This window comes from Ammospiza nelsoni, chromosome 1 (genome assembly GCF_027579445.1).
Source record: "Ammospiza nelsoni isolate bAmmNel1 chromosome 1, bAmmNel1.pri, whole genome shotgun sequence".
Taxonomy (NCBI): domain Eukaryota; kingdom Metazoa; phylum Chordata; class Aves; order Passeriformes; family Passerellidae; genus Ammospiza; species Ammospiza nelsoni.
Genome location: NC_080633.1, coordinates 72,671,827 through 72,693,660, shown reverse-complemented (window position 1 = coordinate 72,693,660; position 21,834 = coordinate 72,671,827). Strand labels below are relative to the sequence as shown.

At 37.5% G+C, this 21,834-nt stretch overlaps 1 protein-coding gene across 1 annotated transcript in view; it reads right to left on the bottom strand.

The window, feature by feature from the left end:
• DROSHA (drosha ribonuclease III) overlaps positions 1-21,834 on the bottom strand; it is a 70,507-nt gene that overhangs the window by 27,966 nt on the left and 20,707 nt on the right. Inside the window, exons 12-18 of the mRNA XM_059486757.1 lie at positions 20,020-20,189; positions 15,355-15,479; positions 11,978-12,077; positions 8,948-9,055; positions 4,419-4,526; positions 2,027-2,165; positions 1,283-1,343 (exon numbers count right to left, since the gene is read on the bottom strand). Of these exons, the coding sequence (XP_059342740.1) occupies positions 1,283-1,343; positions 2,027-2,165; positions 4,419-4,526; positions 8,948-9,055; positions 11,978-12,077; positions 15,355-15,479; positions 20,020-20,189 (811 nt within the window). The remainder of the gene's footprint in view (positions 1-1,282; positions 1,344-2,026; positions 2,166-4,418; positions 4,527-8,947; positions 9,056-11,977; positions 12,078-15,354; positions 15,480-20,019; positions 20,190-21,834) is intronic.

The following is a 21,834-nucleotide window of genomic DNA, read 5'->3' as shown; positions in this document are numbered from 1 at the left end:
TTTCCATAAAGTTTCATTTCCTTCAAGCTGTCTGCCTGCTTATATTAAAAGGACTAATAAGGGCAAGCAGCTGAAAAAGACTGTGAGCTTGTCTTTGAATACATACAAATTTCTGCTCCAGACACCAAAGCAAGTAAGCAGCACCATTTTTCATTTCACGTATAATTGTAACAGAATCAAGGCAATTGCCACAGGATTTTTTTTTTTAATCCAGAAGATTTTTGTCAAGTATTTGGCAGCTTTTATTGTAATAGTCACTCCTCCAACAATTATATAATTAGTATAATTTCTGAAATAGCAGGCCTTTGTTATGGGGTGAAAGAATTCAAGTACTTCTGCTGTATAAAACAGTAGTGTGTGAACAAATCTACAACACCTCTGTGTGGCAACATAACTGAAAACACACCTGTCTCAGAAATGTGACTTTACATTTTTGTGTTATTTCATAAGAATTAATGCCATTTAGCCTTATGTTATCTTTAGAGGATTCAAATAAGCTTGAAAAGGGCATAGTCTAGATGAAACAGCATTTGGGGAACAGTGCCACAATAATTTATGCAGAATTAAATTTCTCCTATTCCCAAGCTTCTTTCAAAATGATGGCTCTTGAGTCCAGCTAGAGCACTACCTGACTAAAATACACACTGCCATCTAGTTCATGCATTTAAGAGATTTCACATGCAACTGCTTCTTGCATTAGCTTTGTGAGCTTTGTGTATTCAATTTCAGCTCAATATGGTGCCAGTGGCTGTAAACCACATCTTAAACTATATTTATCCTCACAAAATTCTTAGTGGTCATTTACGGATTATTGCATTAAAACATTAATGGGTTTTGCATCTGTCTTTAAATTGGAATAGTAAATCAGCAAAGCCCATGCTCAGCACCATACTCCTGTTAACAAGGTGCCATGCCAGGAAGGCGCTACTGTGAGAAAACATGATGAAGAATCCAATTTATAGCACTGATAACAACAACAACAAATCTTTATTCTGCAGAAAGCAAAAAGGTAGCCTTTTAGTCCTCCTCATTTCAAGGATCAACAAAAATGATAGAATTATCTGTTAAAACCTTCTTCAGACATTTTCTGCAGGCATGACCAAACATTTACTATGTCACTGCTAATGGAGGTTCAGCACACCTTCATAATATAAAAGTCAATTCAAAATGACTTTTCACTTCAAATATTTGCCAAAGCTGTTGCTGACAGTTAGTTGGTTGTTTCTATTAAGTATCTCCCACTGCAGCAGCTTCCTTACTTGTAAACAACTGTTTTCATTACCTGGAAGGAGCTGGATCATCCTGTCCCAAACGGGACATAATATTTATCAGGGTGTTTATCCCTAAAAACATAAACAATGCACTATTAAGTAAACAGACACTAATTCACTTTGAATAAATGTAGAAAACAATTACTCAAAATGTTACTTTGTAATTGCTGTACACAAGATTATCCTGTTATTTACAGGGCTCATTACATAAAGTATAATCCTTACCAATGCTCTCTGCCTAACTGACCACAGTCCCATAACAACATTATTGAATTTCTGCACACAGGGAGCCAGATAAATACCACCTTTGCATGAAAAGGACATTCTAAACATTACATAAGCAACAAATAATTTACTTCATTATCACTGAATATACTTTAAAGGGGGGAGGAATATTTTGCAGCAGAGAGACCGCACATTCACATTAGTAAGACACATTTACAAAATATATTCCAGTTCGTTCACCATGTTGAGCAGCAAATTAAGAAAACAGTACTTGCCAAAAATCTAAGCAAATACATCCTCCCATTTATTACCCTTGCTTGTTTTCAGCTCTTCACTTGCTGACTAATTTGCAAAATCCAGTCTTTTAGAAAGACCTCACCAGTGTCTACATATAATTATTGAAATCCTCTACTAAAGGCATCTCTCAACAGAAAAATGGCCAAGGAAATGATAATGGAACAAAGGGTGTTCTTACTGATTAAATGTGAGGTAAAAGAAAAATTTAAATGCTAGTGGTGTAAATAGCATACCTTTTTTTCTCATGTGTATATGGTGAACTTTTCTATCACCATACTTGGGCTGTCGAATCCCACAGTTGGATAAGGAATTTCTGGCATGATCCGGATTCATCCCAAAATTTAAATGATGGCTTGGGTGAGTCATGGCAAGCTATAGTGTAACACATACAGGAAAAAAAGGGGTTAAATGTATTTTTGCAAATGAAAGAAAGACATTATCTTAGACCAGTAGCTAGTAATAGTTATTTTTCAGTTTGAAGAAAGGTTACAAAGTGATGCAGTCAATCAGAAACTTGGTTCCAGCAATTTAAATGTAGGGTGAGCTATTTCAGATGTCAGAAAAAAGCAACATTTCTGCTCAATCATCAATTTAGCTAATTAACTTTCATCATTTTTTTCTTTAAAGAAAAATTAGTTTAGAAGAGAAAAAGCATGAATTCTCAATTTGCCTTAAGACTTTTGCTTACCAGCTTTGCTGACCTGATTTCAATACATTTGCTTACTTAAAAACATATTCACTCTAACACTGAACTATAAGTATTCATATTAAAAAAAAAAAATTAAAAGAGCTTCTCAACCATCCATATTTACATTACTTAAGTATCTATAAAACTCTCCTAGCTCAAAAAGTGAAAAAACAACAAGTACATTATTCTTGGCAGAGTTAATCACAGAAGAACTCTTTCCCACATGACTATAGAGGACTCATTCTTCACATGGAAGAGGAGTGACAGGATCAGTCCTCTGTTTTACCTTTGTATCACCAAGGATTACCAAAAGCTTACTCTGCTGCTGACATCACCACTGCAGAAATGGCAACAGTAAACAGAACTACAGCTGTTTTTCAGAACTCCATCCTGCAAACTCACACACTTTCTCCTTCTTTACACATACACAGATCAAAATATCATGCGTGTATAGAAGTATGTGCACACAAAACTTGTATATAAAAAAGAGGAAACACTGGAAAATGCAAGCTGCAGAAAGTTACTTCTGACACACGTGCAGGACTGGTGCTGCAGACTGTGAGCAAAGCCATTCAGTAATTAATTCAAACATTGTCTGTTGCCTTCCAAGCACAAAACTTAAAGAGTAAAATTATATTTAATCAACAATAAGAACTTTCCCCAAGTCCTTTTTAATTCCTTGATAGTATTACTAAGTTTGTTGTAATTGCACATTCTGAAATTCTGCTCCATCTGGACTAGATGACACATTACAGCTTTTCTGAATAGATAATTCAGTGTAATCTTTTTTTAACCTGCCTGTACTTTAAAAAGAATATACCATGATAAACTAGGTAACAATCAATGCAGAATTATACATTGAATGTGCATTAAAAAGCACCGTTTGTTATAACCAAACATGATTAACACTTTATTTTTATGCTCTCATCTCTTTTTGATTAAATTTACTTGCTCGTTTGTGTGTTTGGCTTCAACATTCTGAAAGTTTCCATCACTGCATTTTTATGTTTGACATTAAAACAAAGACAACCTGCCAACAACCAAGTCCTAGAAAATGCTCCATGTTTAATGTAACTTGCAGCAGGAAAATGCCTGGAAAACAAATCCTAGAAACCACAAAATCTGTGAGAAAAGACATTTCCTTAAAATAATTTGGGAGTAAAATCTACAAAGAAGGACAAAAACTGCCACGTTTAGAAGTTAGCCCAGTCACTGGAGAGAGATGACGCTTACTTTAGAAGGAAGCTCTGAACAGAAGTCCCCATTTTCCTTCAGTAAACTCAGAAAAGGTCTAAGAGGAAAGGGGCCACCATGCAAAGAACCAGCCTCAGAGGTAATCAGTTCCAAATATGCACTAACATAAAAGGCTGCTTATGTGACACGGATGCATCTAAAACAAGTAAGAACTTCTCCTCTCCAGTTCCTGCTCTTGCTTCTTAATAAAAAAAATTCATCATGTGCTTGCAGAAATCAAGAGCTAAACAGAAGTTTGCAAATTTCTATTCACTAGCTAAAAATGAAAAAAAGGGCAATGTTTTAACTATTCTCTTTTGGAACAACTGGCTATAAAAACAAGAAGCAGGGCACATTCACTCATCTGCAGAATAACACTGTATTCTCTATAAATACCTGAAAAAAGAACGTACCCAGAAATGAGTACTTGACAGTCTTTTCAGTAACTGCATTTTTGTCTTGCTACACATTACAAGCAAATCCAGATCTACCATGGGAGCAAAGGTAGGTGCAATATCTATGTGAACAATAGATATCTCGATTCAGAAGTCTCTTGGGAAAACTGAAATTTTCAGATGATCTGCAGTACAAGTAATCAGGTCCATCCAAGCTCTGGCAATGCCATGCACTTCAGCACTATGGATGAGCTCAGCAATATCATGGAGAAACCAGCAAGATGTTGGGGTTTTCTTTTCATCTCTTACCTGCAGCAAGCACCTATCTCGAAAAGTGTAGCCTATCAGTTTGTCCAAGTGCATCAGACACTGATGGTAGCGGACATGGTGGGTGAGCACAGGAAGCATCATTGCATGCTGAAAACACAAATGCAATAAGGAAAATCATTCAGCTTTAGTGTACAGAGAATTCAGTTGACTGAGCTAAAAATACAAACATTTCCCAATTGCTACAACTCTAGTATACTGTTCTGGTTTAAATGAGGAAAAGAAATCATAGTTTCCCATCCTTCAATTATCAAAGCCCTTAATTAATCATATGTTTTCATCTCCACAGCCCCGCCCGGACTAAAGGAATCAATACATAAACCCAGTCTTCAACTTAAGCAACTTCAATGAGGTAAAAAAATGTCTGGTCACCAGTAACAGCAAATTTCAAGAAGCTATGACTGAATACAACATTATATTTGTACCTTTTCATTGAACACCCTGCTTCAAAAATGAAGAAACACCGCTTCCCCTCTGCCTCATTACATTAAGGAAGAAACACTTTACACCACTTTAGCCAGCTTTCAGCAAACAACAGTAGGTACTCAATTTTCAAGTATAGTTGTGCCTTGCTTCACTTCCTTTTGAGGAAGAATTATGGGATTTTTGAAATGCTGTAGTCTGGCACATTTAATGGGCTAAAAAAATATAAGAAAGGTTACTGTTTGTCTAAGAAACAGACAATATTCTCCTGTTGGGGAAAATATCAATAAAATTGAAAAAAAAACAACTCTATTTTGTAACAATGGCAGTCCCCCTCTCTCAGTGTCTCTAAGGAATTCTCCACTAATACTGACTTTGGATGCATCTGGGTAGAAATAAGCAATTAGTATAGTTTATCAGTAGAGTACTATACCAAGTATGATATCAACATCACAATTCTTGCATAAAAATGAAGAGAGAAACAGGAGAAATGCAGGATTTGAAGACTTTTATGCAAGTGACTGTTTGTGAACTATTTTTTTCTAGTTCTTCCTATTACTGACATAACATGAATATATTCAAAATAAAGGTGTGTTTTAAGGGCATTAAAATCTGAGGGCTGTCACAATTAATTCAGAAAAAGGATTCTGTATGATTAGAGGGAATGAGTGTATAGCATGGAGAGAAGCAAGGAAAACAAGCACATGAAGTGGATGATGTATAATTTACAGAAAAAATGCTGTTACAGATTTCTGCAGGTCACTAATGATAGAACAGCAGAAAATACAAACTGATGAATGTTACAAGATCAAAAATTAAGACTAATGAATGGCAAGACTTTCTGTTTAAGTAAAAGACCATGAAATTCCTGAGAACTAAACACAGGGCTGGAAGGTAATCACAGAATCATTCAGATTGGAAAAGACCCTTAAGATGATTGAGTCCAACTGCTGAAGTAAATTCCATCAACTAAACCATGTCCCCCAGACCTTTATACCTTCAGGGATGGTGATTTCACCACTTTCCTGGGCAACCTGTTACGATGCTTGATCACCTTATCTGCAAAGAAATTACTCCTAATATCCAATCTTAAACCCCCTGGGTACAGTCTGAGACATCTCCTTTTGTCCTGTCACTTGCTGCCTGGGAGAACACACCATCTCCCACCTGGCTACACCCTCCTCTCAGGCAGCTGCAGAGAGTGAGAAGGTCTCCCCTGAGCCTTCTTTTCTCCCAGCTCCTTCACTTCTCATCAGACTTGTGCTGCAGACCTTTCACCAGCTCTGTTGCCCTTCTCTGGATGTGCTCCAGCCCCTCAATGTCCTTGTGGCTGTGAGGGGCCCAAAATTGGACACAGGATTCAAGGTGTAGTCTCACCACTGCTGAGTACAGAGGACAATCCCTGCCCTGCTCCTGCTGGCCGCACAAGTGCTGATACAGGCCAGGATGCCCTTGGCCCTTTTGGCCACTTGAGCACCTGCTGGCTCATGTTCGGCCAGTTGTTGATTAGGAACTCTTCCCTGGTCCTTTTCTCTCAGATGAAATAACCAGCCAATATGCAAGGAAAAGACTTCCTGGATCTCCAAATGGCAGAGAAATATAAAATCACTCCAAGCATAATTAGGAATTGTTATTAGGAAATTTTATTTTGTTACCATGTCACTCATTTACAGTTTTTGGGGGTATTTGTAAGAACATCCCTTTTATCTCCATATAAACTGTACAGGTGTGCTTCCTGTGTGTTCCTTCATGTAGGGAATTCATTGAAAAGCACCAAAACAACCAAACCTGAAACTTTTTCACAGGACAACTGTGCTTCCCTGCCTCTACGTTGCACGGTACTACACAGGAGTCTCCTCAAGCAACGTTGAACATTCTTTACACCAATACATGTGTCCCTGCATTTGAGGACTGAGATACCAAGTTTCAGACTTTTATCAGCTGTGGTGCAGTGAAAAAAGAACTGAGAGACCCCTGGGAGCACACAGAAAGACTTTGACTCTTGAAATTATATTGACAAAATGCTGCTTTCCTGGCTCTAACTGATTGATTGACTGATTCAATCAACACCCATCATCTTGGACTATGGCTACAGAATGTTTCTGATGTTTTACGTATTTATCTCTGTAGAAGAGATGTTTTTAAAATATGTATGATTTCAAACATTTTGCATGTCCTTTTCTTGCTGCAGCTAGCACAGCAAGGCAGAGGCTCTCAAGGGCCCTCAGATAGTGCCCTTATCCCCCCAGGACAGCAGGTGCTCCTGACCTGAAGCTACTAAGGGGAAGCAGGTGAGCTGAAATATTTTGGAATACATGAGATGCTGAACACTCCACACTGCTGTTGAGAGCTCACCAGCAACAATGGTGTGGGTGGAGAGGGGGAACAGAGGAGGTGTCTTCTCAGCATGGCCAGACCCTGCCACACTGTGTACTACATGCTGCCCAGCTCGGTGGCCAAGTACTGCGCTTGATATCCTGGGTAACTTCAAGTGAGCCTGTCAGAACTCAGACATTTTATACTTTTTTTTGAACATTCCACTCACCATTTTTCCTCCCCTTTCAAGCAGTTCATTTTCAAGACAGCAAAGACCAGTGTCATTAGGGCTGCATGGAACTCAGAGCAAGTATAAGCTATCAAAAGTGACTTAAAAGAGTTTCAATCTTCTAAACTGCAATGCTTTTAAAAGCAGTAATTTTAAATCACTGCACTTGAGCTGTGCCCCCAGAGCTGATTTATGCATGTTTAGTTTTAGTCTTCTTTAATCTGGTGAAAAGCATGTAGCAACAGCAGCAATCTTTCGTTTTACAGACATACAGTTGCCTATTCTTGGCCTCTCTAAGAAATCAAATCAAAGGACCTTCATACCAGAACTGGCTGATTTAGATGTTACAGCTACAAATGGGCACAAAAATTGTGAAACAGCTTTACTTTTATCATTCTTTCGTGTTTTGCTGTCCTTCAACAAAATGAAACAGGAATATTCAAGACATTAGGAGATGAATCACAAAAGATATTATGAATAACACAGAACAGTTTCAAAGTGCCTGAATTGGAAACTTACTCTGTTTACTTAAGCTATAAAAACATATACAGTTCACAACAGAAAAATAGGGAATCGATGTGATGCTCCTGAGTTATGTGAGGAGATATTGTGCCACTATTCTCCTTCTACTTCAGAAGCATTAGTAGAATCACAAGAAATGTTTCAGATGGAAGAAAAGCAATTTTAGTTACCAGCATTTCTCTCACTCTAGAATTTTCCCCTTTGACTTTTAAGATTATAATGAAATTTCTACCTATACCCTTGCCTAGCAACCCCCCTAATTTATACTCCACATTGTTAAGCTAATATGAAGTTGCACATATTTCACTCTTAAATAACATCATGAAAGCAACAGCTAAAAAATAATCCAAGTATATCTCTAGTATAATTATTTGGCTGTTACTACTACTCAAATTTTACTAATACAAAATTAAATTAAAATTACATTTATTCTTACCATATCACAAAGCTGGTTGCTGTCAACTGCTTCAGAATAGGATCTGACAAAGATATGTTCCTTAGAGATGTCATGCATATGAAACAGAGTATCTGAAAGATACCTTTCTACTGAGGCTCACCTCAAAAGGTAATTGTGGCAGGATTCCAGTTTTTTTTTACTTTCTTTTAAGCAAAAAGATACTTCTTCATGCTTTGCTGTAAAACTTGGGGTGTTTTTAAAAGCTATCTAAATAGAAAAATATAATAAAAATATGAATATAATAAAAATAATAAAATTATAATAGATTATATAAAACCTGATGGATTAAGAGTTCCACACTAGACTCAACATTTGGCAAACCTCCAGCCTCAAACTGGCCATTCCTAACCTCTCTCCCTTGCACTAATCAACCTCTGGCAGAGAATTTTAAATTACCTTTTTTGTGTGTATAGAAGGGGTGGACAGAACAACTAGAATAGTTCCCTAAATCAATAGATATTACTGAGGTATTAATTTCCATTTGGTTCCTCAGTCTAGAAGAAACCCTTGCAAAGGTAAATGGCAGCTACCAGGAAAGAAAACGCATCCCTCCGGTTCAGTTACCTGGCAGACATCAGAGCGTATCCCTGTTTTCCAGAAGCCCTGGCTGCTCAACTCCACTGTCACTTCACGTCTCATGGTGTTCTTCTGGCGAATCTTCTGCAGTGCTTCCTAAGCAGGGAGAGAACAGAGCTCCTGTGAAGAGCTTGCTGCAACAAAGCACAGCAATGCACACACCAGCGCGTTCACAATACCCCTGTGAGGTTCAGTTTTGGTCAGCAGTTTCTAAGGCTGGCACAGATCCGATAACTCCCTGACTGGCAGATGTGCTGCAATACAGTGTAGGCAGGGGATTTTGGTAGATCAAGGAGAGAACAGAGGTGACTACATTTTCTTTGCTGCAAATGACAAAACAAACCAGTCCAACTCATACATCCTAGATGATATATGAGTAAGAAAGGTAAAGTCCTTATAATAAAAGCACTTTCTTTACCAGATGTACAAAACAACCTCTTCGTTCATGTCTATCACTGTGAGTACTCCTGGTCTGAACATTCAGAAGGAGCAAAACAGGCTTTGCTGTGTCATCTTGGCTACTTTGCAGCAGTTCCTGTTCAGCTATGTCATTCTGCCCAGTCTGGGAAAGGGGTCAGCATTCACCATTCCTGGAGACTATGCTGATTGCAATCCACCAATTTTATTTCAATAAAAATTATTAAATATAGGTTTTACCTTGACCACTGGCTATTTTGGTGGTGTGTAAACAATTTGTCTTTAGAAAACATGATTTAGAGGGTTTCTAGAGACATTAAATCACTAAAAGATTTTGAGAGTATCATTGAAAGGAAATATTTTCTGTAAAAATGAAATGAAAGAAAAACAGATAAAATAAATCAGCCTGGGATTAGAATCTCTTGGTTCCAATACTATAAAGCCCTGGGGTGTGCAAGCTCCCCACATAGCATGAACTAACCCCTCAGTGCTCTGCCTTCTTCAGAACACAAAGCTCTTCAAAGCTGCAACTTATCCTGCCTCTCCATCTCCTTTTCATTACAGGGCACTTGCTCAAAGCTGTCTCTTTCCAGCTCCCAGTTTGAAGCCTGTGAGCAGGCTGGGCAGAACAGACTCTGTTTTCTGATTTGCAGAGACTCACAGAGTAGTTCCAACAGGTGCATGTGTCCAGACACAGATTTATCAAACCTCAGACACCTCAGTAAAAAGGTGCCTAGGGTAGGACGCTAGATAGCCCTGGTTCCTTTTATATTCAGTGAAGGGGATAAATGGCTTCAAAAATGCATTTCTCCCTCCACTGACTTCAAAGTGAGCCTTCAGGTCCTAATTTATGCACCTGCTGTAAATGCTCAAAGTTAGGTTAGAGGAACAAAGCCCCAGGCATGACCTTGTCACAAATAATATCATTGTACAGCCTCACAGTGGTGGATGACTGATGGCAGAGGGAACAGAGATGCTGCCAGCACTGCACCCCTTGTGCATTGTCAAAGGTGTGTCATTGAGTTTCCCTGAGAAAGATGCTACAGTGTTTGCCAGACCTGGCTGTATTTCAGTCTGACTGGCTCAGAAGCACTCCACAATATATGATTCATAATCTTTAAAAGCCCATGTACCAGTCAGGTACAGTCCTACAGCTCCTTCTGAGTTACCGACACCTCTGACAAATATATAGATTATCCTCACATAAAGTTTCTGCTTCAGCCCTGTATGCCTCCCTCTTGGCAAACTACTTGTAAAACTCGTTATCTGAGATAATACAGCCTGGAAACAAAAATCAGCAGTCCCCAGCAAGTGCTAAATAACAAAGGAACATTTTATCTTCTGGAGCAAAATATGATCACCCCCTTACAAACAATCCACTACAATTTTACAAATGAGCTATCCATTACCCCCTAATGAAAATATGCCCAGAAAACTATGATCTTCTGCTTGCTCTGTGTGTAGTTGTGGCAAACAAAATCACCTCTGTAGGGACAAATCTTTTTTTTCCTTTACAACTGTGGCACAGTTCAGTCACAATGTTGTGGGGTTTTTTGGCTTTTTTTTTTTCCATTTACAAGTAAGGAAGGCAAGAGCTTATTTAATATCAGCATCAATAAAATGTTTACTGACACTCTTGCTCACACAACAGCATACTATGCTTTGCAACAATGAAATAATTAGATGCAATGTCATATGTATCAAACACTTTCTGCAACCAAAAGCAATTCCAAAGGTGCAATTTTTGAGACTTCCCCAATAAACTGGAGGTCTCAGGAATCACACTCCATGATTCTCAAGCATCATTCCCAAGGTAGTCTATGATTTTATGAATAATTAGTGTTTCTAATGAATAAATAAAAATACAATACCACTTAATTAAATACCATCCTGTACTCGAGAAGTTAATCTCTCCTCTGTGTATTCTTTACACAGGTTGTCAAATTAAGAGTGCCCGATAGACAGGCACCAGACAAATTCAAAGCTTCAGTCCATGGGTTTATAGAAATATGTTGGGTTAGACTATATTTAGGAGTCTTTGTTTTTCTGCTTTTAATTCCCAATTGGTTGAGCATCTGCAGTTAGGAAATGCTTATTGCTCATCACTTTGCAGGAAAAAAACAAAATGAGAAAAATATCTTGTCTATCATACAACAACCAGATAATTTCAAGTCAAAGATCCGAAGCAATGTCACTATACCACCTAACAAATTATGGTTTATGCACACAAGCGTGGCAGTTTTTATTTCAGAAGAGAAATGTTTAAAATTATGAGCCAGTTAAAAGTACATTATGAAATAAAAATTCCTTCTCTATGCTAATTCTTGAAACCATTAATGGCAACAGCTATAAAGAAGTTATGGTTCCATTACAATAATTCCTATAATTGGGTAAAAAACTTGCAGCAGTCTGACAGCTGAAAAAAGGAAAAAACCTCCATTCAATAACAAGCATAGATAAAAATAAAATCTGTGTTAAGAGTCTGGAAAGGAAATATTTTGTAAAGGATTTCTATTGTTTCCATAAACAGGGCAGTCATATGGCTTTATTCCATCCCAAATTACAATGTTCAATTATCAGTTATAGGAAGGTCCAGAATACCTCTCTTTGTGATAATTTCTGCTTATCAGCCTGTTTGACTTTGGGACTATTAGCCAGCAGGTGACGCAGCTTCACGTAACTCTTCCACAGCTTTTGGTATCTGAAGAACAAAACCAGAAAACAAGTACTTTGGTCAGTGAACAGAAGCCTCTCTCTCCCTGTAATAAAATAATCTCAATGTACTTTCTGATAGGTGGCAGTGCCTGGGTAGCTGCTCCAGCAGGGTGGGCCAGGAAGCAGAGAGGAGGCATCGGTGCTCAGAGTGAGGTAAAGAACAGCCGAGATCCAGGCAGACCCCAGGTCTCCCAGATACCCACCCAACCTCTCCAAAGGGCCACCTCTGCATGCTTAAAAGATGTGCCTGCCCCTTAACTCAATTCAGGCAGGTGAAAACTCCTTCTTCTCCACATGGTTTACCTATCTCTCACTGCAAAGGAGTAGCACCCTTTCCCAGGAAGTGTCTGTCCTTACATCAGCTCAAACATTTCAGTGAAGCACATAAGGAAGAGCTCTACAAGTCACACACAACATGAAGTTACTCTGTGAAAAGTGAAAGTTTTGTTCCCTATGGATTTCCGCTGAATGAAAAGAGCAATTCAAGTTATTTCTGTGATTGGCACATACTTAAGTTTTCTGGTTTTCTCCAGCCATCGAGCCTTTTCTTATTTTGGCAGTGTCTAATTACACATGAGCCCCAATTACAATGTTTTCCTTGACGGGAGTCCCTCAGTGATCTAGCACAAACTTTCACCAAATTTGTAAGAACTTACTCCATTTGAAGACAACACCCCAACATTATATTCAGCTGCAACTGACCAACAGCTTCAAAAGTTACAGTGGGAGGAGCAACAAAGAGAATTGTGACAGGGACCCTGTGTCCTTAAGAAATGTGGACCCTGTCCTTAGGACCCTGTGTCCTTAGGTTGTCCTTGTTTTCAGGACAACCATAAATCAGACTTTGAATAGGAAACAGAAAATTAGAGGCCAGAGGAAAGAAGTTTACCCAAGTAAATTTTTACATGTATTTACATTATAAAAGACAATCTTCCCCAGCAACAACTTAGAGCAGTTGTTTTATTAGGAAGTTCTCATGTTAGCGGCTTAGCAGTCAATGAAGCAGCAGCTCTTTTACTATTTCATAATCTTCCCAGCCTCCCACATTCACAGATACATAAACAAATCTTTTCTTATTGGCATTTTTTGCCTAGGTATTTCTCTGCAGCATTCTTGAATGTATACTCTCTGCCTCTGGAGGTACTGATATTTTTTCAGTCTACAAATACATCTGAAATAGTCAATACATAGATTTTTCTCATGGTCCATTCACCACACTTTTGCAATCTGCAGATTAGCACATCTATTTTTGACAAATCATCATCCAAAAAAGAAAAATTAGTTAATGAACAAATCAACCAAAAAAAAACCCAAAAAAACAAATGCCTCGAGGAAGTTGCAACCCAAAACCAAGAACCTGAAACTGTGATCTACAATTCACATTTTTCTGCAAGTATTGACAAGGGTGAAACAAGCTTTGTTATTGCAATTAAGTTGGAGAATTAATAAACATATTACCATTACAAAAAAAATGTGTATGAGAACATCACAAAGAAAAGACACATTAGAGGAAAATCTGTTCTGGGTACACATACATCAGAGTTAAGCCTGACATTTATGAAAGCACAACAGAGGTCTTTCACAAAAAATGCTTTGTTACTTTGATAAAACAAAACATACCTGTGTTCTGTAAGCAGCTCCGAGGTTAAAACTCAAAACAAAAAACAAACCCGCAAGTAAATTTTAAAGAAAAGAAAATAAAAATGTGTGGGAAGAACAATTTTTGTCTCTTTATACTATTTTCAATGAAAATACTAGAACTTGACAGTTAGCAATAAATTCAGCATCAAAGTAGAGATAATTCTTATATTTTTGGGTCTAATTATTTCCTTTTTATGGACAAGAAAACTAAAAGATAAAGAGATATATTTTTAAGATAAAACTAATGATCAAAGCCAAAAAAATCCATTCTGTTATCTGAATTAGCACCCAACATTCCTACTTCCTACCACTTTGGATTTAAAATTCTCAGCACACAGTTGCAAAACAATACAAATGTCATACATGCACATGAGTGTTTGGGCCTGAAAACTGCAGATCTGTTGAGCATTTGCACATAAATTATCCTCTCTTTCTACATTTTTGTTTTTAGTATTGTTGCTGTTACTGTTTATTTTCTTGTCTCATTGCTGTTTCCAGTAAATCATTTTTCTCTCAGCCCGTGATCTCTGCTTTTTTGTGTCTCTCAATGGAAGGAGTGGCTTGTGGTTCTCTCATTAGTGGGAGTACTTAATTGGGGAATACCATTTTTAAACTACTGCACTGAGGAAAAAGACAACCTTAACTACACATACACCAGAGACAGGCTTTATACTGTCATCATGCAGAAAGCAGATGCCTCAGTCACTGGAAATATTCCCTGAAATAGTCAGAGGTTAAGAAAAGAACTGGGAAGAAAATCCATTAATCACTTTCTTCAATCCACAGTGAAACAATATTTCTTGGTCTGCCTGAAGTACTGATTCCCTCTCCACTCCTTCTCTACATTCCTCCCAAACTCTAACAGGATATAAAAAGCACAGAAAAGAGCTTCCAAGCTAGGAAACACTATGTAGACATGATCCTTCAAAGCACAGAAAGAGATGATTAAGTAGGATATAGCAGTATGCAAGAAACAAACATCATGAAGTAATCAAACAGAAAATGGCTATATTATTCCTTATTAGATGTGAGACCTAAAGAGCATCTAATTAAACAATCAAGCAGCAGCTCTGAAATAAAAATCATTACTTTTGCATATGATGCACAGCAGTACTGGTGAAGTGATTATCTGAAATCTTCTCCCTGTCAGTAGCATAAGACTCAAACAGTGATTTGAGAAATTTTAAAACATCCATTCAGGGCTGTTTAACAAAATTACCTAAATACATCCTCTAGTTCATAAATCTATATGCTGCAGACATTAGGAAGCTTGGGTAACTACTTGTCCTTCTCTGCCTTCCTGTTATGCTACTCTGTCTCTGAAAACCTGCCACTGGCCTCTCAGAGAAATAACATGGACCTATTGCTGGACCCAGAAGAGCTGTTGTCAGGTTAAGAAGTTTCATATCACACATGGATGCACGCTTACTTCAGCAGATCCTGAACTATTCCAGAGAAAAAGTTACTCCTCGTATTTTCTAATTTGCAGGAGCTTGTGTCTGATACCATAAGTGCTAAGCTTTATACTGGACTCAACTAAGCACATAACCAAGCCCTATTTAAGGCACAAATGACAACAGTAATGAGTTCCTGAACAAAAGAAAGAAGGAAAAGCATCTTACTGAGGATCTCCAGCATAACTGAGTTGAGCAGGTCGTATCCCAAAGTGCACAATAATAGGGAAAGTAATTACATCAGGATTGAATTGTTCGCGGTCTAGTTGATCAATACGAACTGAGCTGGGCTTCTAGGAGAAAAAAAACCAAAATACAACTAAATTGACAGCAGCTCCATGGAAGATTTACTGCCTCAAGCCCACACTATCCAGGAAACATGAAGCAACAACATTCCAAACTTGGTAAGATGCACATTAAACTAATCATTAATACTATTATAAACATTTGGCAACAACAATAACTGAAACAAAGTTAATTGAACTAACACTCAAAGAAAAAAAAAACAGAAAGGCCTTTTAATGTAAACGTTCAGAAATTTACTATTTCCAAGAACTTGAAACAACTTTCTCTGGTCAAGCATCACACCAGAAATAAAAATTAGGATTAGCATTCTGGTGTCCAAAAACCCACATGCCTGAGCAGTTTGCTAAGATCAGTTTACCTCTCTAATTTTAGTTCATGATTTCCCAAAGCAAATAAAGGCATTATTAGATCCATTCAATCACACTGACTAAACAGCATCAAAAAAAAAATCTGTCACACTACTCTCAGAAAAGGCTCCCAGGCTGATGTGTACAAGGAGGAATATAGTCTTGTATAATGAAGAGACTTTTGCCCTTTTAACAGTTCAAAACAGAAGTTCTTTTCATTGTTAAAAAGGACAGTGCAAAAGAAGGCAACTTCTGCTTCAGCTTTCTGAACACAGAGAGTAAGTAATTACTCATCACTGTGGCAGACATGCTGCTCACAGAGCTTTTGATCACTTACCCAGCATATTTAAAAACTCAGCTGAAGGTGCACAGTTTGTCTCCAAGTAAACAACTTCTCCATTACCTGTCAGGCTGCTTTGTAATGTGCTTGCTTTCTCCCCCTTTGCAATCAGCTGGATGGGGCCAATATATTTTGCTTGTCTTAGGTTTCAGAAAAAGGGCATTACTTCTAGTTGCCTGCATCTCAGAACTTCTCATTTAGCACTGTAAAGATGCACTCAAAGATGAGTTTCGGTGTTACAGAAACAGCTCTCACCATTCTCTTCACAAAACAATAAAAACTGTGTCAAGAACAAAGCTTTTACCCTCCAAACCACCTTGGCAGAACTGTTCACAGGAATAATCTTCTGCAGGGAAAAGCAAAGTCAATTCTATATATGGCCATAGTTCAACCTATTCTAAAAAAAAAAAACTTACTTAAATGCTTGGCTTTCAGATAAAGAAATATTTTCCAAGGGAAAATGCTTATCAGCTTCCCTTCAGACAAGATGACTGAACATAAAGTTACATCTCCCCAGCCAAAAAAACAAACAAAAAAAAAAAAAAAAAAAAAACAAAGGAAAAAATAAAAAAATACATTTATGTTAGTTAATAGTTAACTTACTTAAATTAGTCAGTTAAAGATGATGGTTTCACAAAAAAAAAAAAAAAAAAAGAAAAGAGAAAAGAGGTCTTCCCCACAGCACTTCTTATAAAAAAGGATTAGAACAAAAAAAGCCCCAAAGAAAATAATGGGTAAGATTTGTACCAGACAGAATGTTGTCCTCTAAACAAGAGCTTAAAAGTCCTGCTTTTTAAGGACTAGGTTAATTTTATTTTTAGGGGGTTGTTTTTTGTTTTTTTTTGGAGATTGCATAAAACCAGCTTGAGAAGTTTTTGTCTCCTCCTAAGTTGTTTGTTGGTTCTACCTACTCTTAATATTAAATTAAGGAAATTCTCCCATCTCTGTACCCCTTAAAAAAGCAGCCTTGATACACCACTCCTCTGAGAACCAGGTCATCAAAATACAACTAACAGAATATTAAACAATAATTGTACTCAACATATCAATTATAATCAATACAATTAAAAAAATACAGACACAATTTAGATACTTCAACAGAGGTAATGAACTATTCATAAGAGCAAAAAGGACATCTTTCACTATGCATGTAGCAGGGTCTGTGTTAAATGTGTGACCTCAGGACTACTCAAAACCAGATTCATCTTCATTTCTATGACAGTTCCTTGCAGTTGTCAATCAGTTACACAGCTGTTCACAGAGAGCTGACAGCAACCAGACAAAAGAACTTCTCCAAGACCTAATCACAACTGCTCCCTCACTGACAGCTATGAGAGGGGTGTAGCTGGGTTATGCTTTTTTATTTCATCATGAACACCAGCCTCCTCTCCTGTGCCCTTTCTGAAGGTTAAATGAACAAACAGCAACGTACAGAAACATCGAGTATAAACTGCACACCAGCAGACAGGATGCAAGCAAATTAGATGTTATTCTTCCAGAGCTTTCTCCCTGTGCTCTCTTAAAAGTGCTTTGATAGACTATCCAATAATCACAACCTTGCCTTTAAAGTCACATCAAAACCAAAGAAATTCTAACAGAACAGAGGCCTGTTATTTTTGTTTCCTACTCCAAATCTCATCAATCAAAGCTCTGCTGACATTAGAACAAAACATGAAATAGCATGCAGATGCAGTACAGAAGTATATTAATATATACATATATCTACGTAGTAGCGAGAAAACCATCAATATTTTAGGAAGAATGAAGTATGAAAGATGACTAAAATTTGTGAACGTCTAAATCTATTCCAACACAAAGTTACACTGAACTAATGAAACACCATGAATAAGCAAAAGAATTTTAAATAATGCTGAAATACTGTTAGTTGTTAAAGTGGGATTCATATCCTATTATAAGCTTTTTCCCTTCTCCATATATACACCTCACACTGAAAAAAAAAATAAAACAAACACATAAAATCTAGATTTGATCATAAGAGGAATTATTATTTCTGAAAAGATGCTGTGCAACAAAACAAGATTCTGTGTTTTGACTTTGTTGTTTCAAGTGGATATAATTGAATTGAAGAGCTGTCATTTTCTAAAACAGTTTCATATTGTCTCTCCAACAGAACTCCTTTATCTTCTAATGCTGCAAAATGCATAGGTAATAGTTTCATACTCTGTTTTTCACTTACATTCATAATCAGTCCAGTATGCTGCAATGTACAGGAAAAAATCCACAAACTAAGAAGAATGTCATTGCAATCTTGAGAGAAAAGACACGTTCTAATGATGCCATTATAACATGACATTTCAAAGCGCTACAGATTTCTTTTATGCTTACATATTTTGATGTCCACATGTCTCTAAAGACACTGCCTTGTAGAATGCAAGGTTTGCCAGTAAGAAATCACACAAGATCTCAGAATTAATGCTATGGCTCACAAATCACACTGCTTTGTACATACAGACACTTAGAGTTCTGTGACATAAGCAAGGAACACATACGCATTCCTCCATGCTAAACAAAAAAGGGAGTTTTCAGCTAGCTGAAATCAGCATATATTCAGCAAAATAACTGAAGTTATGTCACTGCATAGCATTCAGACACTGACAATTGTGGACAGGCTTGTACCTTGTGTCACAGAAACCATAGGCAGGTTAAGGTTGTTCAGGTTTTCTAACAATTTCTATTATGGGATTCTGGTTTAGCAACCAGAGCTAGAATCTTCCATAGTGAGGGTTCACGTGTATTTTTGCACTTCATGTTTCCAGAAACAGCGTAATTTTCTTGTTGTTTCAAAAGTTTTACTTCACTTAGAATGAAATCAGGGGGAAAATAATCTGATCCAAGTTATTATTAGCTTATTAAGTAGTTTAGTAATGTTATGCTGCCATACTTAAAAATGTGAACTGGAAAAATGCATTTAGCATGTCCCCCTGACTGCAGTTTGGGGACGGGTTTTTCAGTTGAAAAACTAGATTCCTTCTTAGGCATGGTACCAAGTTACACTTTTTCTTCAGAAACTAAGAATTTGTGCTATGAGCAAAGTAGGAAAATGAAGTCAAAAAAAGAAAGGTATAACTACTGACAAAGCTAAGATACTCTTTTGCAAACTATACAAATACAATCCTGAAGTTTTTAGTGGACATTCATCTACTCTTGTGACCCACACTTCTTAAAAGAATAATGGGTTGAATTCACATACACACTGGAGTTGAAAGGAGCTGTATTCAGAAAACAAGTGATTTAAAATACCAATTGTTCCAAAAATAATAAGGCCACAGGGGTTTCAAAATAGGTAGTGAAAATTATTACATGCATTAATTAACGTACACAAGATTCCTCAGTGTGAGTGAGAGCAGCACAGAAACAACGTGGAAAAAACTACATGGGCAGAAAATACCTTTTCCATATTCAAGCCAGTGTTTGGACAGCACACATTAAACAGAGCTGTCAATAGGGGGTCAAAAGAGGAAGAGAAAAGTAAATAGCAAATAGTTACTATTTCTCTGGTGCTGTGTCTGGGAAAAGAGAATGACATCATGCACATCAAGACGGTCTGAGAAAACAGGAAAGTTTTACACACATAAAATATAGCTCTTCCTTTTAACATGCACATTGAAACAGAGCCATCTGAAAATACACCCTTTTGTGCAGCAGCAGAGGGGACAATTCAGGGTTGGAACCACTCAATAAATTGTTCTTACTGCAATCTGCAACTGCCACTGGTCACCTTTTCCTGCTCTGTTTTATCCTGTAACAAATTCTCTGAAAGAAGACATGTACATGTCACTGGATTGTTCAAAAAACCAAAAAATTGTTTATTTGTTCTACCATGCCAGGGCTGGTAACGATCATCCCTTTGCATTCTTCTGCATATTTCTGCCATTCCAGTTCTTCCCACTGAAGCATGTTGGCAATCTCCTCTTCAGGCACCAGAGCTTTACTGCATCGTAACAAGTAGAGAAGAATCTGATGCATTGAGAGTACTTCTTTTCCTCCATCTTAAAACCATAAATAAAAAAATACATATTAGAGATTCATTCCTAAAGCATGAGCATAAGAGAAAATATGCAGAACACAAAGAATTTGTATGAACAAAATAAAATGCAAAATGCTTAGATGATTTGACAAATATGAAGGCAAATGTTTTACTGATGAATACTGCTCACACATAAACGTAATTGCTAAATTAAAGCAGTAACAGGAATGGTGGCAAGAGTAACAGTTCCATAGTACTGTAAACTTGAAGTTCCTAACTTGCCTGAATAAACTTTAAAATGAGTAAGCAGAACAATCAGATATGCTGTCCAGTTATACCTTCCTTTTCACAATTTTATCATTCTTTTCACAACAGCAGTTAAAAAGCCTTTAGGCGTTAGGCAGCTTTTTTTAAGTACACTCAAAATTTTACAGGATACTTCTGGATGGATGTAGTAAGCTATCCCTGCACTTTAAACTCATCTGTAGTGCTTACATACCGTAACTGCGGTAATGAAGACTAAAGAGCCTCATGCTGTCTTCTGTCACTAAATGAATCAAGGGCATGTGAAAATTACTTAACACCTCTGAGTTCCCAGGAAAAATGCACAGCAAAGGCTGCTTGTAATAAAAGAAGACACCATAATCTGCCTGGCTTCAGGTAGCCAGGTATAGATGTGAATATGCAAACAGGGAAGGTGAGTGATGGTTCTGACAAATCACCACTCAGTGATCACTCAGACCACAGACTATTCAAATCCACTAAGTCTGCTCATGTCAGTGAGAAGTCACTGCATGTTCCCACAATGCTTTAATTTTGACATACATCTCTCTAATTCCCTCCCTTAATAACAGGGCTAATTTGCAGGTATGGAAGAATCTTTGCATTTCAGCCCCACAGAACACAAATGCTGATTTCCCTCCCTCAAGGAGCAGATACAATCGAGTCCAGTCACTGAGAGTATTCTCTCTATCACTACACCCACAAAGAGAAATGGTGACAAACCAGGAGTAAAACCTTAGAGCAATATGGGGGATGACACCACAGCACAAGGAGTGTGATCCCAGGCATGATGGAGAAGCCTTGCAGAGCTGCTGCACAACAGCAGCACTGTGTAAGATGATGTCCTCTACAAGGCATGTGAGGAACCAAGCCCTTCTCTTCCTTCTGCTGGGAGTACAGCACTACTGCACAGAAATGATGACAGCAATGGTGTAACTTGGCCTCTCAGAACAGCTAACTCACCCAAACTCCAAGATGGAATCTTAATTGGGGAAAATACACCCCTAACCTCACTGAAAATAGAAAATACTTCTAAATAGCTACAGGGACAGATTTTCAAATGCGCAAAGTTTTCCTTCAAATTAAAGGGGGACTCCACTTACAAGACTGTTCTTTGTCAACAACTGGATTATACTCTTACACAAGAGGTAGCTCCCACCCACCAATCACTAAAATGTAAGTGTATCCTTACCTATGGAAGATTATGTACCCGTTGCTACAGATGGCTGTGCTAAGTGTAAGTCAGAGACTCTTTCTAAATCAGAATATGAAGTACTTGGGACCTCAAATGTGTTTTTCCTAGGCTTTTTTTCTCTGAATATATTTATCATCATAAAAACCTATGAAAATGAATACAATACAGCAACTGTTCTGCATGCTGTGAA